Below are 15,088 nucleotides of genomic sequence, written 5' to 3' on the forward strand. Positions count from 1 at the left end.
CAACATCTTGAAGAAATGTGTATGTAGTCCTGAAACAGTGAACAATTTGAAAAAGAATCTTGGATTTCAGGTGTACTTAGGTGGTTTTTCCTTGAGAGACAAGAAGTACATGTAAACCAAATGCTTAAACGGCTTCAGCACTGTTTTTAATAGTCCAGTTTATAAAAACTAGTTTATAAAAACTAAAGTCTAATAAAATTCGTTGATTTGCTGTTTAGTTGAAAGCATCCTTTTTAATTCTTGTCTTGCTCAATTTCCCTTTGCCAGTCAGATGAACAATATAAATGTGTGAACTTTGAGGGCTTACTTCTGGGTCCTTATGTCCCAGGCCTGTTACCTTTGCTGGGGTACCAGATATTCTTTGGTTTTTGTTGCACCTATTTAAGCTGTCGCTTTCTATATGGAGACTTACAGGTGATGTTTATTGACTGCTTTATAACAGAAACAAACAAAACAATGAAAGCTGCAGTGATTTACAGTAGCAGTGGCCTTGCTGACAGTTCAGTTAACAAAAACGTGTCTTCTGATAGCAGTCTTGTCATGATAAATAAATATAATTTGTAATAATGCCAGCTTTGATCCACATGCTTCTGTTTCTGTAATGTAATTTCTATTTCTAATGGGCAGTGATCAGTATATAATGTACCAGAAAGCTTTGACTTATGTGCAGTGGTGGACTAAAACTGTATTGCTGACTGGGTTCCAGTTTTCCTGCTGCTGGTGTGGCTCAGCTGCTTGTGGACAGCTGCTGAACTGCTGTTTACCCCCATGTATTAGAGAAAACCCACTTTGGTCTCTGCTCAATGTGCTAACTTGTAATTTTTAATGGTCCAGCATCTCTGCTGCAAGCAGCTGAGTGCTCCGTACAGTGGGGATGGGGGAATGCTTACAGCTATCAAAAAGTGACCAGGCTGGAGTTGCTGGCTGGAGCCCTTGAGCTGCGTTACCATGGGATTAACCAAGGAGTGCACTGCTACAGTCTCTCCTAGAAGTGAGTGTCTGGGTGTGTATCATGTGCGAGTTGTTGCCGGCCACTGAGGTGCTGACTTTTGAGAACCGTTTCTGTCACTGGTTCAGCAGCATTTTGCTGTACCTGAGTTACGTGGTCATCTCAAGTAGAGCTGACAGCTTCTTTCTTGCTTCCCTTGAAGTTTGTCTTCTAGAAATGTAATAGTGTCTTTAGTTATTGTTTTGATTGTGTTTTGTGGAATTAATACAATTAGCACCACTTTTTTGGAATTGCACTGGCTGCCGCATTTAATTCTGCTGTTTCATAAACACAGTTCATACATGTAAGAGTCTTAATCCTAATCTGGTTGGTACACATGATTACCAGAAGAGACAATAGCTGTTGATGTGACAGTCTTTTAAAATCTCCCATGATACTGCTTATATCCCTGAGGTTTATAAGAAATGCAATCCAACCTTTGAGATGCCACCTAGTACAAAAATGAACGCTTCTGTTTTAGTTCAAACTGTTCCTCTTGAGCCTGATTTTTGTTCCTGTCCTCTAAGGTAGGGGACTCCAAAGTGGAATATGCAAAATATTTCATTGGGGTGCAGGAAGAAAAGCAATTTTGTACCATCGTTAGTATAATAGAAAATTTTAAAAAGTATTTATTTCATCTTTATCTCAGCCATTCAAAGTTCCTGGTTTTGTGCATGTTTATAATTATGTAATAATGCAGTCGTGCATGTATATGACTTCTAAATATATGTATATTGGGGATGCATGCACAAAAATATTTTTACTGATCGGTGTGTGCAGTCAGAAGTTTAGAGACTGCTGAACTAAGACATTTGGGGCAGTAGGAAGCAGATTTGAACAGTAGAACCTTTCCAGCTTCATTGTGGACAGCAAGCCAAAGGTGTCAGAGCCTGGTGTGCTGATGCCAAATTTTGAAGTATGCTAGTTTAACGATGCTGGCTTTGTGGTGATGTCTTCCCTGGTCATAACAGAGGCTGCGTTCCTAGGCTGAGACCTTCCTGAGGCATTATTTCCCAGCTGAGGTCTCGGGTCTGCCTGTCTGTAATGCCTTGGTCTGTCAGTTGGAAGTAGTCAGACTGTTTGTAAAAGAACAAGAATGTAGTTTGGGTTGAGATAAGGTTGTTCTGCTTAAGCACTGGCAGCGTCCTTCAAGGACACATAAGAGGTTTTCTCCAAGATGAAAACCTATTCCAAGAGATAGTGTGTAAGATGCTTGCTTTAGGTACATACAGATTATGTAATGTTTTAAAATTCATAATAAGCTTTTCTTGAAAAAGAATGGGAAGCCTTTGTAGAACTTCTTAATGAGATAGAGTGGCAGCCAGGCAGGCTGTAATACACCACCGTTCAGCTATGTCATGACTGTAAGTGAATTGTCCAGCTGTTGTTGGAGCAGGTGAGTAGGGTGTGACTTTATGGTGAAATGAACCAAGAAGTAGATGAGACACATGAGTGATGTACACTGAACCAAGAGCAAACAGTTTTAGACACTAAATAATGTTGTTCTGCCAGCCAAATGAACAGAAATACGTTCTCTTGCAGGTTTTGGAAGGAAGGATGTTGTAGAGCACTTGCTGCAGACAGGAGCCAATGTTCATGCTCGTGATGATGGAGGACTGATACCCCTGCACAACGCCTGCTCCTTCGGTCATGCGGAAGTGGTCAGTCTGCTGCTGTGTCAGGGGGCAGACCCAAACGCTAGGGACAATTGGAACTACACTCCTTTGCATGAGGCTGCTATCAAGGGGAAAATAGATGTGTGTATTGGTAAGTGTCTGTCACTTGTTAGGTTGCAATTTTACCTGATTATGTTTTGTGAAGCTGTAATTGTTTATGTGCTGAACTTGGGATGAAAGATATGGCTTGTTTTAAAAGCTAGCTACTTTTAATCTAGCAGGTAGGTACAGTGACAGTAATTTAACTTTGTCTTGGTGTGTAATACAAGGTTTGTGGAACTTGCATGAGAAGAACTATCCTGGAGAGATTGGGTGAAGTCTCCTTGTTTGTTAAATTACAGTATTTAAAATCTGAATATGTAGATTTGTCTTTCTTGGTTGCTGTCAAGATAACTAGCTTTACTAGATAAAGTCTTTGCTTTTTTGGCTGCTAAATATGTTGTAGTAGTGGTTAGGAAGATGGTAAACCTTTCATTCTATGCAGTATGGAGAAATAACTTGGTCCTTTGGAGCTTTCCAGTACAATTTACAGGATGCCATTGTTCAGTGGTGATCTATCTTCAGTATGTGTTTTGTAGCCTGGAGTGAAAGCAATTTCAAATAAAATTGAACACTTCAACCGTTAACAATTTGTTGAGAACATATAAAGAGCTTTTCAGTCAGGATGTCTTTAACTTTTGTGGTTTTTCTCAGTGTGTACTTCGTAGTACTTTGTTTCTAAATGGGAACTTCTATTTTTATTTTCTTTGCACTCAGGGCAGTTTCTTGAACTTACACTCTTTTAACATCTACTGACTTGGATAAAATTATCTGCTCAGCATTTCCTTTTAATCAAACATGTAAAGGAAAGCCTGACTTTTAGGCACTTCAGTTAAGATTATGAACTGTATTTTCTATATGTTATCCAGATTACAAGACACAATTCTCAGACTTTCAGATAATGTCTTTCTTTCTGAAAGTTTTATTACATAGAATTCCTTCAGAGAAACCTGCAAAACTTAAAGAACAAGATCTTGCATTAGCTTTATTGCAATATTTAAGTATTTGCTTAAGAATAAACACCAGAAACTGAGTGAAAGAAAACTGCAGGAAACACCAGAATATAATTTTTCAGTCTGTTTCTTCTTTTTACAAGCGATGTCATGGATCCATTTAATCTCTGTATGCAAGGTAAACCATGGAGAATATTCTGTAGAAATTGAATATAGTTGATTATGCAGCAGTATGTGGGAAGAGATCCATTGATATAGTAGGTTCCAGTAACAGTCTACCATGACAATGTTGAAAAGTAAGTTTAATTCCAGTCAGTAACTGGAGTCTAGTAAAGGAACTGGGACTTAGAAGAAGTGATTACTTTGCTCTGTTTAGTGCTGGAGTTAACCTGATTTTGGGAACTGCTGACTGAAAATCCAAATAAAATGGAAGAAAGTTTGACAGTAAGAGGCTGAATAGAAAATTGACCTCTTGCTTCAGAAGTTTTTCACTTTGGAAAGGATTTGTCTTTTTCAGTTTCTGAAACCTTGTATTAAAGCAGGAGAGGGTGCAGCAGCACACTTGTGTTTACAGATGAGATGAAAGATGGTTGTGACAGAGGTTTTAGGATTTGGCAGGGCAAGACACCATGGGTAGTGTTGCTTTGGGTAGTTTGTCTGAAGACTGTTACTCTGGAGGAGTTGGGGCAGGTCAGATCAAGAGGCAGATTATGTGATACATCCATTTTGTTGTACAATGCTGGTAGTAATTTGAGATTATTTTGATCTAATTTCTGTAATCAAAGAACTGATGGTACCTTTAAAGATCACTCTTAATTCAGCAAGAAGTTGTGGGCTTGGTGAAAGGAAGTACAGGATTAAATTTATGGCTTGTATTACACAGAACTTCATTCTATATTCTGTGCACAGACTAGATCTGTGACTCTAAATGTTGATGCTAGACTTAGGGTATGATCCATGTATATGTAAATGTTCAGCATGTGGTACTTACTGATCAAATCCCGAGGCTCTTCTGCTATCTGGAGCAATTTTAGGGTTCCTTGGAAGCAGTGAGCAGGCTTGTAGCACTACATGCAGTTCTTCTCCAATCTGCCTGCAAGTAGCTCTGTAGGAATTTTGGGGCATTTTTTAATAATTTATTTTAAACAAGCAAGCATGATGCTGTTGTGCTTGGTTTAATTACAGTTATCCATGTATGTTGTACTTCAGTCAGGTATTTCATTTGCCAGGGTGAGACACTAAACCAGGTCACTAGGTTAGTATGTACTGTAGTATGACACTACTTTGGGATTTAGTTGGTTCCATAAAACTGATAGGACATGAGTATAGACAAAGAAGTCTGTTCTTTCATGTTTGCAGTGATTTTGCAGTTTATTTCTAGTGGGCAAGCTGTCTTCGGCAAAATTCCCGTTTCTTTCTAGCAGTTTTATATAAAACTTATATTTCAAGGTCTTCAGCTTTAATTTTGAAGTCTTTTGAAGGAACATGTTATACACAGGGATAATGCAACAATGATTGTTTGAATTCTGACTAGGAATATTTGAATAGCTTTTTGGAACACATTGTGCTGTACTTCTATTTACACCTTAAGTGTATACTGTTGCAACTGATACGATAGCAACTGGTCTGTTAAAAAAAACTAAAATTCAAAGAACACATCCTTGGAGCACTTCTTTTTAAATAAGCAGGGCATGCTTTTTAAAAAGCATTGATTGAAGAACAGGAAATCCTGACCATAACCTAGTATTTTTTGATTATTTGGATATCTGTTTGAAAAGTGATAGACTGTGTAGAAATTAGTCATCTAACCTCATTTTTGGGTGCCTACTCTTGCCATCTTCTTCCAAATCGTATAATGGGTGGGGATTTTTCACTTTATCTTCTCTCCTTTGCCTGTTCCGTGCCACTCCAGCCTGCATATATTCTTTATCATATCTAGCATAGAACACTTTTTTTGGTCACTTCACAGGTCAAAAAGGGAAAAAGTGATAATTGAACAGAATGCAGAGATGTGGCACATTAATGAATAATGATTTTTCAGAGAAAAACTCAAGGCACTGAAGCATGGTAGGAAGACCAGCAAAAGACGTGTCATTCCAGCAGTAGAATGCTCTTGTGTCTAGCACAAGTGTTGGAATTGAGTGTCTATATTTGTGCTAAAGGTACTGTGAGTGCTCAGCTGTACTGTTGAGTTTAGAGTAACCCTGCCACTGGGAAGCTTGTGTAGAAATAAGAAGTATACATGAACTGATGAAAACTCACCAGACTGCACCCAGGAAACTGTAAGACAGCAAATGGCTGGTGTGAGTTCTTTTTCTTCTGTTTTACTGATTGCAGTCATAGGACAGTGTAGGGAGAGAAGTTGAATGTGCTGAGTTTGGGAGGAGTATTGGCTCTCTTAGGTGGCAGCTGCTTTTGTGTTCTGGGTCTGGAGTGTAGGTCTTGGTAAGCAGTACTCAGCTGGTTTGTTGACAATCTCTTGCAATATATTCAGTCACTGCAGATCTGTTTAGTTGCTAAGTAATTACACTTGAAAACATTGTTTGCTTTATGTAATCAGTTTTTGGACTAAATTTATTGAAGCACTGGAACCAATTGTTAGTGTCCTCTGGTATTTATAACTTCTACGATTGCTTTATCTGTCAGGAAGATGCATTTGCAGTATCTGTGAACTGCTTCCAGAGCTAATGAAAAGTGGTTTTGTTTCTCAGTGTCGTATTTTGTCATGGAGTGGTGGATGGGTGGTGAACTCTGCAAAGTACATTTGGAGGAATGCTGTGATGTCAAGGTAGTGACTGTTCTGTATGTTGGGCTGTGGAGAAAGAATTATCTATTTCTTCAGTCTGACTGCAGCACAGACTTTCAGATGAAGATCCACGTAGCTCAATTTTTTTCCAGAAAGGACATGTAGATCACGATGCTCAGAGACTATAAATGCCTTAAATGTATCCTTCTTTTCAATGGCAATCAGCAATTTAGGAACTTGATAACGTAGAGGCTGCATTTGAGCTGTGTTCCATAGTAATTTGTGTACAAAATTCCTGAAAGCTCTAATTTGCTTCTTAAATGCTACCATACTTGTGGCTTTGAAGGTGTTCTGTGGCAAGAGAATTTTACAGTTTAAAAGTCTTGCTGAAAGAAAACAACTCTTCCTTTTTTAGAAAAAAATATTCTTGATTTCTTGATGACTTTTATTGCCAGCTGTTCACGACTTTTGTGAGAATTAGTGAGTAATCATTTCTGTTGGCAGTTTGCATGTCCTTTGTGGTTTTATAGATCTTTATCTTTTTTCTTCCCTCAAATATCTCTTTTCCAAGCTGAAAATATAATCTTCTGTTAAGTTATGCTGTTGAATATTCTGGTATTTCTGCCTCCTGCCTTCCTCCACCCCTGGCCATTTTTAAGGGTGAGTGGTTGGTATGGACACCAAAAATGGGTGAAGTACATTTATAGGGTAACCTAATTTTCTTTCTGGTGTGGTTTTCTGGTTGCTGAGCACTGCATGGAGTAGCTTCAAGGTAGTTTCTGTGTGCTAAAGCTCCTTTAAAATTATTTGCGTAGCACAGTTGTTTTTTTGTTTTTGTTGTTAAAAAAAACTGGACTAAAAATAACCTTACAGAAGCTGTGCTTTTGCAGTTTGTCTGGGTTTGCTTTGCCCTCCAGTGTGTTTGTTTCTGCAGAAGCTATAGCTGTTCTTGCAGAGATTTTTTTTTTTGTTTCCATGTGGATCTCTAGTTAAGTGTTGATATTGATTGGACTGCTAGGCTAAATATTATCTCAGGTGTCATACACCTGCTTAGTGTTTAAGGGCATCCTTCAGAATATGCAAATACAAGCATCTTTTGTGGTGATGCCATGATTTATGGGTCTGAACATACAGAATATTGTAGTAATTTTAGGGAAATAAAAAATTCTATCTAGTGAAAAGCTCCCTTCATCACTGTACAAACCTGTAACAGTTTTTAAAAATCACTTTTAGCCCATGCAGTGTTAAAAGGATCCATCCAGAATTACTTCATATGACTTGAGACTAGTGTTTTTACTGACTTCCTTGGGCTAGTTATAAAATCTACTGCAGAGATCCTGTGGCATGGTGAATTTACTGTTCCAGTGCTATGAAGTGACCTCTAATGGTACTGTCAAGGTGCATTTGTCTCTTTTTGCATTTGTCTGTATTACCCTTCTTGCACTTGAAAGGTACAACAAGCCAGCAAGCTAAAACTTTAAGCTAACAGCGTTTCTGATGTGTAGGTCCTGCCGTTAATACAGGGATCACTGTTATTTAAATGCCTCTTTGTAAGCACTTCGAAACATTCCTCACCCTGCTGTGCTTCCTCACAACTGAGGAAGGAGAAGAATTCATTAATTATTACCTCTGCTAGTATGCATGTTTTGACTGAAAGATGTGGAGGGAGTATTATGTCACCCCTTTATGTAGGGCATGTAAACCTTCTGTTAGGATTTTAAAAAAATCGGTGAAAGGTAGTTTATGGGTAGAACTAGCACACAGTAAACTTTAAAGGAATTGTAGAAATGGTAAAATCATTGAACTACTAAAAATCATTGAACTACTAAAATCTTTGAACTACTCATTTGTTTGGTCACCTTGCAAAGAAGGCATGTGCAGCAAAGAGTAAAATTATTGCAGTTTATGGTATTTTTGTCCCAAGCAATTTTAGAATGCTCAGAGTGTTTTGCCTTTTAAGCAGAGGAACTATATTACTGTAAAAGTTAAAGCAATGTCTGATTTTACTACCTGAAAAATATTAAAACAAACATAGGAAGTGCTGTCCGGGAGCAAAATTGTGTAGGAGCCAGTTCTTTTTGAAGGGGGGGTGACAGGGAGAAGATTTGGTATCTTAACTGTAAAATAATTACGTTGACTTAGATTTATCCACTGGATAGACAGAAGCCTGTAAGAAGACTAGTAGCTTCTTAATAGGAATTAGAGGGGATATAGGTAATTGAGGTCCATTGGGATCTGGTTATGCTGTTTCTTGGAGAGATGTACTGAATTCCTGAAGCTCCTTGGAGAGCTGGTGTTCTAGAAGTAAGCTTAGTTTCGAAGAGGCATCCTGGATATCTGATGTTCAGAGGCTTGTAAAATCATTGGAAAATACTCTCAAGTAAGTACTTTCAAATACTTTGTGTAAAATGTTTTAACTATTGCTGTTGTTTATATCAGTAGATGCTTAGTACTATTTCTATTCCCGCTTTGACTTTTGAACTTCTGAGTTGGAGTACTCCTATTACTGACTGTTCATAGTGTATTGTGTGGCTTGTATTTGAACTTTTTTAAGTTGCTGAGAAGTTTAAAGAGCTTTAGACTGTTCTTGTGTTCCAGAACTGTGAGTTTTGCTCCTTTAGGAGGACGGGAATTAATCCCTACAGCATGGAGCTTTCCTATCTGTTAGCTGTAGTTAATATTAATGAAAGAGGAAAGATACCTTGTGCTTTGATAAGCTTTACCACAAGCAGTCCTTATTAACAGCATGCATCTATTATATGTCCCGGTATGCAAAATAAAAATACTGGCTATTCATGATAATATTTGTTATTCAGATAGTTATCAAAGCCAAATCAGTTGTTGTGGAAGCAGGCTCATCAGACTGGGTTAGGAATTGCTTTGGTCTGTTTCTGCTCTGTAAGTTACAGCATTTGTTTGGAACCCTGCTTCTTTGAGTAGCAAAGTGGTTTTAAATTGGTGCATATGCGGTGGCTCAGACACCTAATATGCTTCTCTTCTTCTATTGTTTCTTCCTGGGGTCTTTCTCAAAGGAAACTTGCGTGACAGCAAACGCAGGATGGAAATTTCATGTTTTAGCTTGAGTGGAAGAATACTTTTGTTGTCTCAATTAAGTACTTGCTCCTAGTTTTAAATAGTTTCATGTCCTCTAATTGCTTGTTTAAGCTATGTTAGCTTTTAAATGTTAATATTCATCACAGAAATTAAAGCCTCGAGGGCTGAGTCTTACATTTTTTGCATTTACAGTGTAGTTCAGTAGTCTGTAGTTTGGACTTGCCCTATTGAAAGAGACCTGAGAATAAGGCTGCCTTATCTATGAGCTGGTGGGGGTGGAGGAACCCACGACTGAAATCATACATTGGTAATTGGGAGGCATTGTAATACTGTTGTCATAGTAACAATGGACTGGAGTGTGAGACAACAGGGCTTTTGTCAAAAGTGACAACAGAAAATGGTTTGAGGCATTCTGCCATGGCTTATACAACTGCAGTGCTCCCTGGTGGACTCGGGCAGAAAGACAGGAGGGAAATGGATCATTTCCTGTGTGTGAAGGATACCTCTTCAGTGTGTGACATCTGTGTGCAGACAGGTCTGTTATGGAGTGTAGTCTCCAGGAGTTACTGCACGCTGGTACCTGTGTGTAGCTGTGATAGACACTTTCTGAAGAAATCTCTCTGAGTGGTGTCAGTCACACATATGTACCAAACAAAGAAAGGTCTTGGAGTGCAAGGAGCCTTAAAATAAGTGGATCATTGATGCAAGGTGGAAGTGCCGAACCACAACATTTTTTTAACGAGGACCAAGCATTGAACTGGATTAATCCTCAGGTTAAACCCTCTTCAGAAACAAAATCAACAGTAAACTTTATAGCAGAGAGGATGATGCTGTGTACAAAGGTGAAAAGAAGCCTTATTTCAGGTGAAGAAGTCTTGTCTGCAGGGTTATGCCATTAAAATGTCTTATCTTCATGTCTGGAACTAGTGTTTTTGAAGGCTTATAAAGCCTGTCATGTTAGTGTGTTACTTACGGTCCTTAAGGCTATTGTTTAGATTATGGTATTTGTATTGCTAAAAGTCAGTTGAAATTCAATCTCATTAAAATAGGTTGGGAAGGATTGCCTTGCTGGGATTTAATGCAATGCATAATTTGAAAGCTGTCTTTCTTTCTGTTAGGTTTGAATTGTATTGACAGTTAATATGATATGACCTGTCTGTAGGTTTTAGACTTTTTCTCAGTCCTATTTCTTTTTTAAAATTCAGGTGTCAAGAAAATTACATTTTTCCTTGTTTGCTTGCTTGGCACAGGAGAATCTGTGGAGGATGAAGAAAAGAGTAATTTATTTTATGATGTTTCTTTAAAAGTGTTTGTTAAATCAGAATCTGATTTCTTGGCAGTGAAGGAGGTGGTACAGTAACACGCAAACACTACTGGAAAATTTGCTGTAGGGTCATTCTGGGAAGTTAAGGTCTTCAAAAGTACTGATGTTAGCTATTTGCAAATTGAGAGGGAGAGAAAGGTTGCATATCATTCAGAACAGAGTAATGGAACAGATGGTCCTCTTGCAGACACCGAAGCTGCTTTCAGATGTCCAGTATCAGTTTAGAGTGGCTTTCTAAATATCTTGCAGAAATAATTAATGTTATGGGACAATGCTTCTGATTACTGTAGCAATATCCACTTTTAGCTTCTCAGCGGAACCGTGTGGTCCTTAATGCAGTTCATATGTGGTTTAAAAACAATCTGTATATATATGTGTAGATGTTAAAGGCATAAATGAGTGGAGCAAATTCTAGCAGAGTTCTCAGATGTTACTTTAGACTAATGGAAAACATTGATTAAAAGATTTCTATGGGATATAAAGGTCTTGCTTTTTAAATGTGTAGGCAAATAAATCTTTGTCATATAGTGAATAAAGGAAGGTGTCTCTTTTTAATGATTTGGTTTTTCTTTAAAGCATGTAAAGGAAGCGTGCAAAATGAACTGTGTGTGCTTGAAGCGTACTGAAAATACTGAACTCTTGCCTCTTGGTGATCACTTCAGCCTTTCATGCAGCTAGTACTCATGATTGATAAACACAGACTCCTGTAATGCATAGTTTACTGTGTTTATACAAATGCACCATGCAGCAGCAAGGCTGAGGTTTCTGATGTGAATCCTGCTATTTGTGCTGCTGTGTGTAGTCTTCGTGTTTTGCTGGTGTGTTGTCCAAGCAAGCAATACTGAGCAGTTCCTTGGTAAGGCACAGTACTCTTGACCTAACTGTAGTATTGGATATTATGAACTTATATGATGAGTGATGCAAGAGGAACAGTTTGTTTTGATGTTCTTGTTTGGGGTGATACTAGGATGGCACGGGACATGGATGACCCAGGAAAATAACCCACTCAGACTGATGTAACATGCATCTCTCCCTAGCGTGAGACCTATAGCATTGACGGTATCTCCCCTGACAGATAGAGATTTTTGCTGTGTAGAATATTTCCTTGTCAAGGACCTAATGCTAAATATGCTAACACTTCCACTGCTTGGTATCAATAGGCCATAGTGGTGAGCAGTTCTAGGGCTGCAGGCAAAAAAGAGGATATAGCTCTGGGCTTTAAAAATCAACAGTGATCTTGCCCTCTTACTTAATAATGTGATCTAAGATCTTTGCTGGGGAAAGTTTACAAGACTGATGTATGTAGTACTGCTAGTTAGTTGTTAGTTGAGCTCTAGGTCAGCTTGAATTTAGTATATTCTTAGCTTCCTCATTTTACTTCATAAACAGAATTTTTGAGAATACTCATGTCATCTGGCTAAACTGTAGCTTTAACCACATTTTCATGGACTGAACAAGTTGTTATTCCTAAGGTTTCATATGTTACTTATATTTCTTAAACATCTGGTAGCTATGTTGTGGACTAATGATGAATTTACAAAATTGACGCGAGGTTCAAGTTTATGCAAAATATGCAAAAGTTATTTTACATTTTGGGACTTCTTTAATCTAAAGAGTTTTAGTTCTTAATCACATCAAAATGTCACTCTGTGTGTGCCATAGGGGTATGACTAAGACACCATCTGTGACTTGTGTGTTGTTGAAAGCTGGTAGGCACTGAAATTCACCTCTGGAAAAGGAGGAATGTGCTTGTGGAATGTGACAGTTGTTTTGGGGTTTGGTGGTTGGTTTTTTCCCCATCTTGTGCTTGCCTCACTGAATGGTGGGATGAGAGCTGCTGCTAGGGTTTAAATCCTTTCAATTAATGTTTTTTCAGATGCTTTTCTGTTTTGGAAAAATGGTAGATCCAGGACAGGTTCTAAGAAACTTTTAAGATCCTTTTTTTCATGTTGGTTCTCGAGTGTTAGATTTTGGTGGACTGGCAAATAGCGCCCTCTGATAGCCACACAGCTTGACTTCCAGAACTTTTTTCCCTCAGACTTCACCTGAAAGAAATGGTTACCTTACGCAGGAGATTAGAATTTATCTTTGGTTTCTCTTAACTCTTCTCAATTCCTTTTCCTCTTAGGATGCTGTTTGTTGACCTGATTTGCCTCGGTGACTGCTTTTGCTTTTCAAGGACTCTGAAAGCAAGGCTCTTAATCTGTCAAGTGGGGTGTCAGGATTATAGCTGACATTTATTTGAATAAAACTTGAAGTAGAAAGGTGAATTAGTTCAGAGAAAAGTTAAATTGGGACCAAGCAGTGAAGACTTGTCCTAAAAGCACCTTTCAGGTTGGGATATAGATGAAAATGTAAATTGCTCAGACAGTAGGGCAGGCCAGCAGTTAAGATTTCTAGCTGTTCAGTATAGTATATTAAACTGAATGCTTAGAAACTTAAGTAGCTTCAGAATTGTTGCTTGCAAGGAAAAGGGTTGTGATTTAGTTGTTGTGTAGTGAGTCCTCAATCCATACCATCTGCAAATGGGCTAAATGGTTTTTGTTAGATTTTTTTGGAGTTCTTTTGATGAAAGGGTCTTCTGTTCCATTTTGCACACTCAACAATATATGTGTTCCAGGTGACTACTTAAACACACTTAGATGTGGTTCTTAAGCCCCTTCGTGAAATGGCCACAAACTAAAACTTGGGAGGTTCCTTCTGTGCACCAGGAAATGCTTCTTGCCATCTGGGAGGGCATCTAATCACTTTTGCCCAGAGAGGTTGCCCAGAGAAGTTGTGGAGTCTCCTTCCTTGGAGGTAATGAAATGCCATTTGAGCAGAGTCCTGGGCAACTGAGTGTAGGTGGCTCAGCTGCAGCAGGGAGGATAATTGACAGAGGTCCCTTTGACCACCATCAGTCTGTGATTCACTGTGTTCACTGTGATTCAGGAGTGCATGTGCATGGCTGCAAATAACTGGGATTAAATAAATGCTTAGTGTACTGTCTTGCTGTCTTTCATTGCTTATTAGCTCAATGCAAGGTTTTTTGGTTTTGTTCTTTTTTTCTTTGGGTTTTTTTTTTTTTTTTTTTTTTTTTTTGGTAGCTGAAGCTGCTAGAGTTCTTGATTTTGCAGGTTCATTGTGGAACTCCCAAAGCTTCCTTTATAGTTCCTTTACACAGCTTTTTGTGCAGACAGTGTTCTTGGGGAAAGTGTTTTGGAATGACAGCACTGTCTCTTGCATGATGTAAAAAAACCACAAACAAGCAAAAGAACTGCAATTGCACTTAGGTTTTGAGGTTGCTTTCTAGAAGACTGCATTCTGCATAACCTGCATATACTTTCGGTCTCACTCATAGCTGGAATGGAAAATTTTAGCATGAAAAGTGTTACATCAAAAAAAATGAAACAGGAATATTTACTTCATTAAGTCCAGGCAAGATCAAGGCTTTGAATTGCTGTTCATGTGGGCTGAGCAATCTACTCTGGCTCTTTCTCTAAGGGCAGAAGGATATTATCAGCCTCTGCTGTGCTGCCTACGGGCTCTGGAACTTTCTTCATGTTCTTTTTTTCTATGCATATTTAATCACAGGTAGGCAGAACTGGCATACCAGGGAGCAATTTTGTAGTGCTTCCTACATACAGAAAACTAGTCATAGTTAAAATCATGGAGTGAGTAAGGTTGGAAAGGACCACTGGAGGTGATCCAGTCCAACTTCCCTACTCAAGCAGGATTCCCTAGAGCATGTTACTCAGGATTTTGTAACTCAGGATGCACCTACTTCTGGGGAGAGACTTGATGGCAGTCACAGAGGGAGGAGGGAGCTGCTCAAAAAAGTATCTTCTTCCCCTGCTGGAAGAGCTCTTGCTGTGGCTATGATACCTGTGGTTTTGGTTGTCTGGTTCAGATCCTTTCCCTTTACCTTGGTTTGATTACATAAATCTGATCTCTGGAACATCTAGGGCCAACTTAAGTCTGGAATGCATTGAAGTCTTGCAGTTCGTAGAGAAGTGAAGTTTATGGTATGTAGATGTAGACAGGGAGTCAGGTTGTCTTGCTAAGAGGTTGAAACTTAATTGAGTGAAGTCTGAAAGTACTTCTGGGGCGAACAGTGACTGAAACAAAAGAGTCTTTCTGAAAAATTAAAGAGTTAAATTAAATTAAAGTCCCTTCAAAGTGATGCTTTGTAATTTTCTTTTTGTCTAGATCCTTCTTTTCCCTTCAAAACAAACAAGCAAAAAGGTGGTACTGGGAGACCTTGTTCATGATGCTTCTTTGTTTTCTTGCTGCCTTGAAGCCTGTTTCTGTGAATTGCTCAACTAAGCT

The 15,088-nt window shown here is 38.6% G+C and overlaps 1 protein-coding gene across 1 annotated transcript in view; it reads left to right on the top strand.

The window, feature by feature from the left end:
* Positions 1-15,088, top strand: part of TNKS (tankyrase) — a 138,265-nt gene that overhangs the window by 8,430 nt on the left and 114,747 nt on the right. Inside the window, exon 2 of the mRNA XM_082282070.1 lies at positions 2,531-2,755. Within this exon, the coding sequence (XP_082138196.1) occupies positions 2,531-2,755 (225 nt within the window). The remainder of the gene's footprint in view (positions 1-2,530; positions 2,756-15,088) is intronic.

Source organism: Coloeus monedula (genome assembly GCF_965178545.1).
Source record: "Coloeus monedula genome assembly, chromosome: 5".
Classification (NCBI taxonomy): domain Eukaryota; kingdom Metazoa; phylum Chordata; class Aves; order Passeriformes; family Corvidae; genus Coloeus; species Coloeus monedula.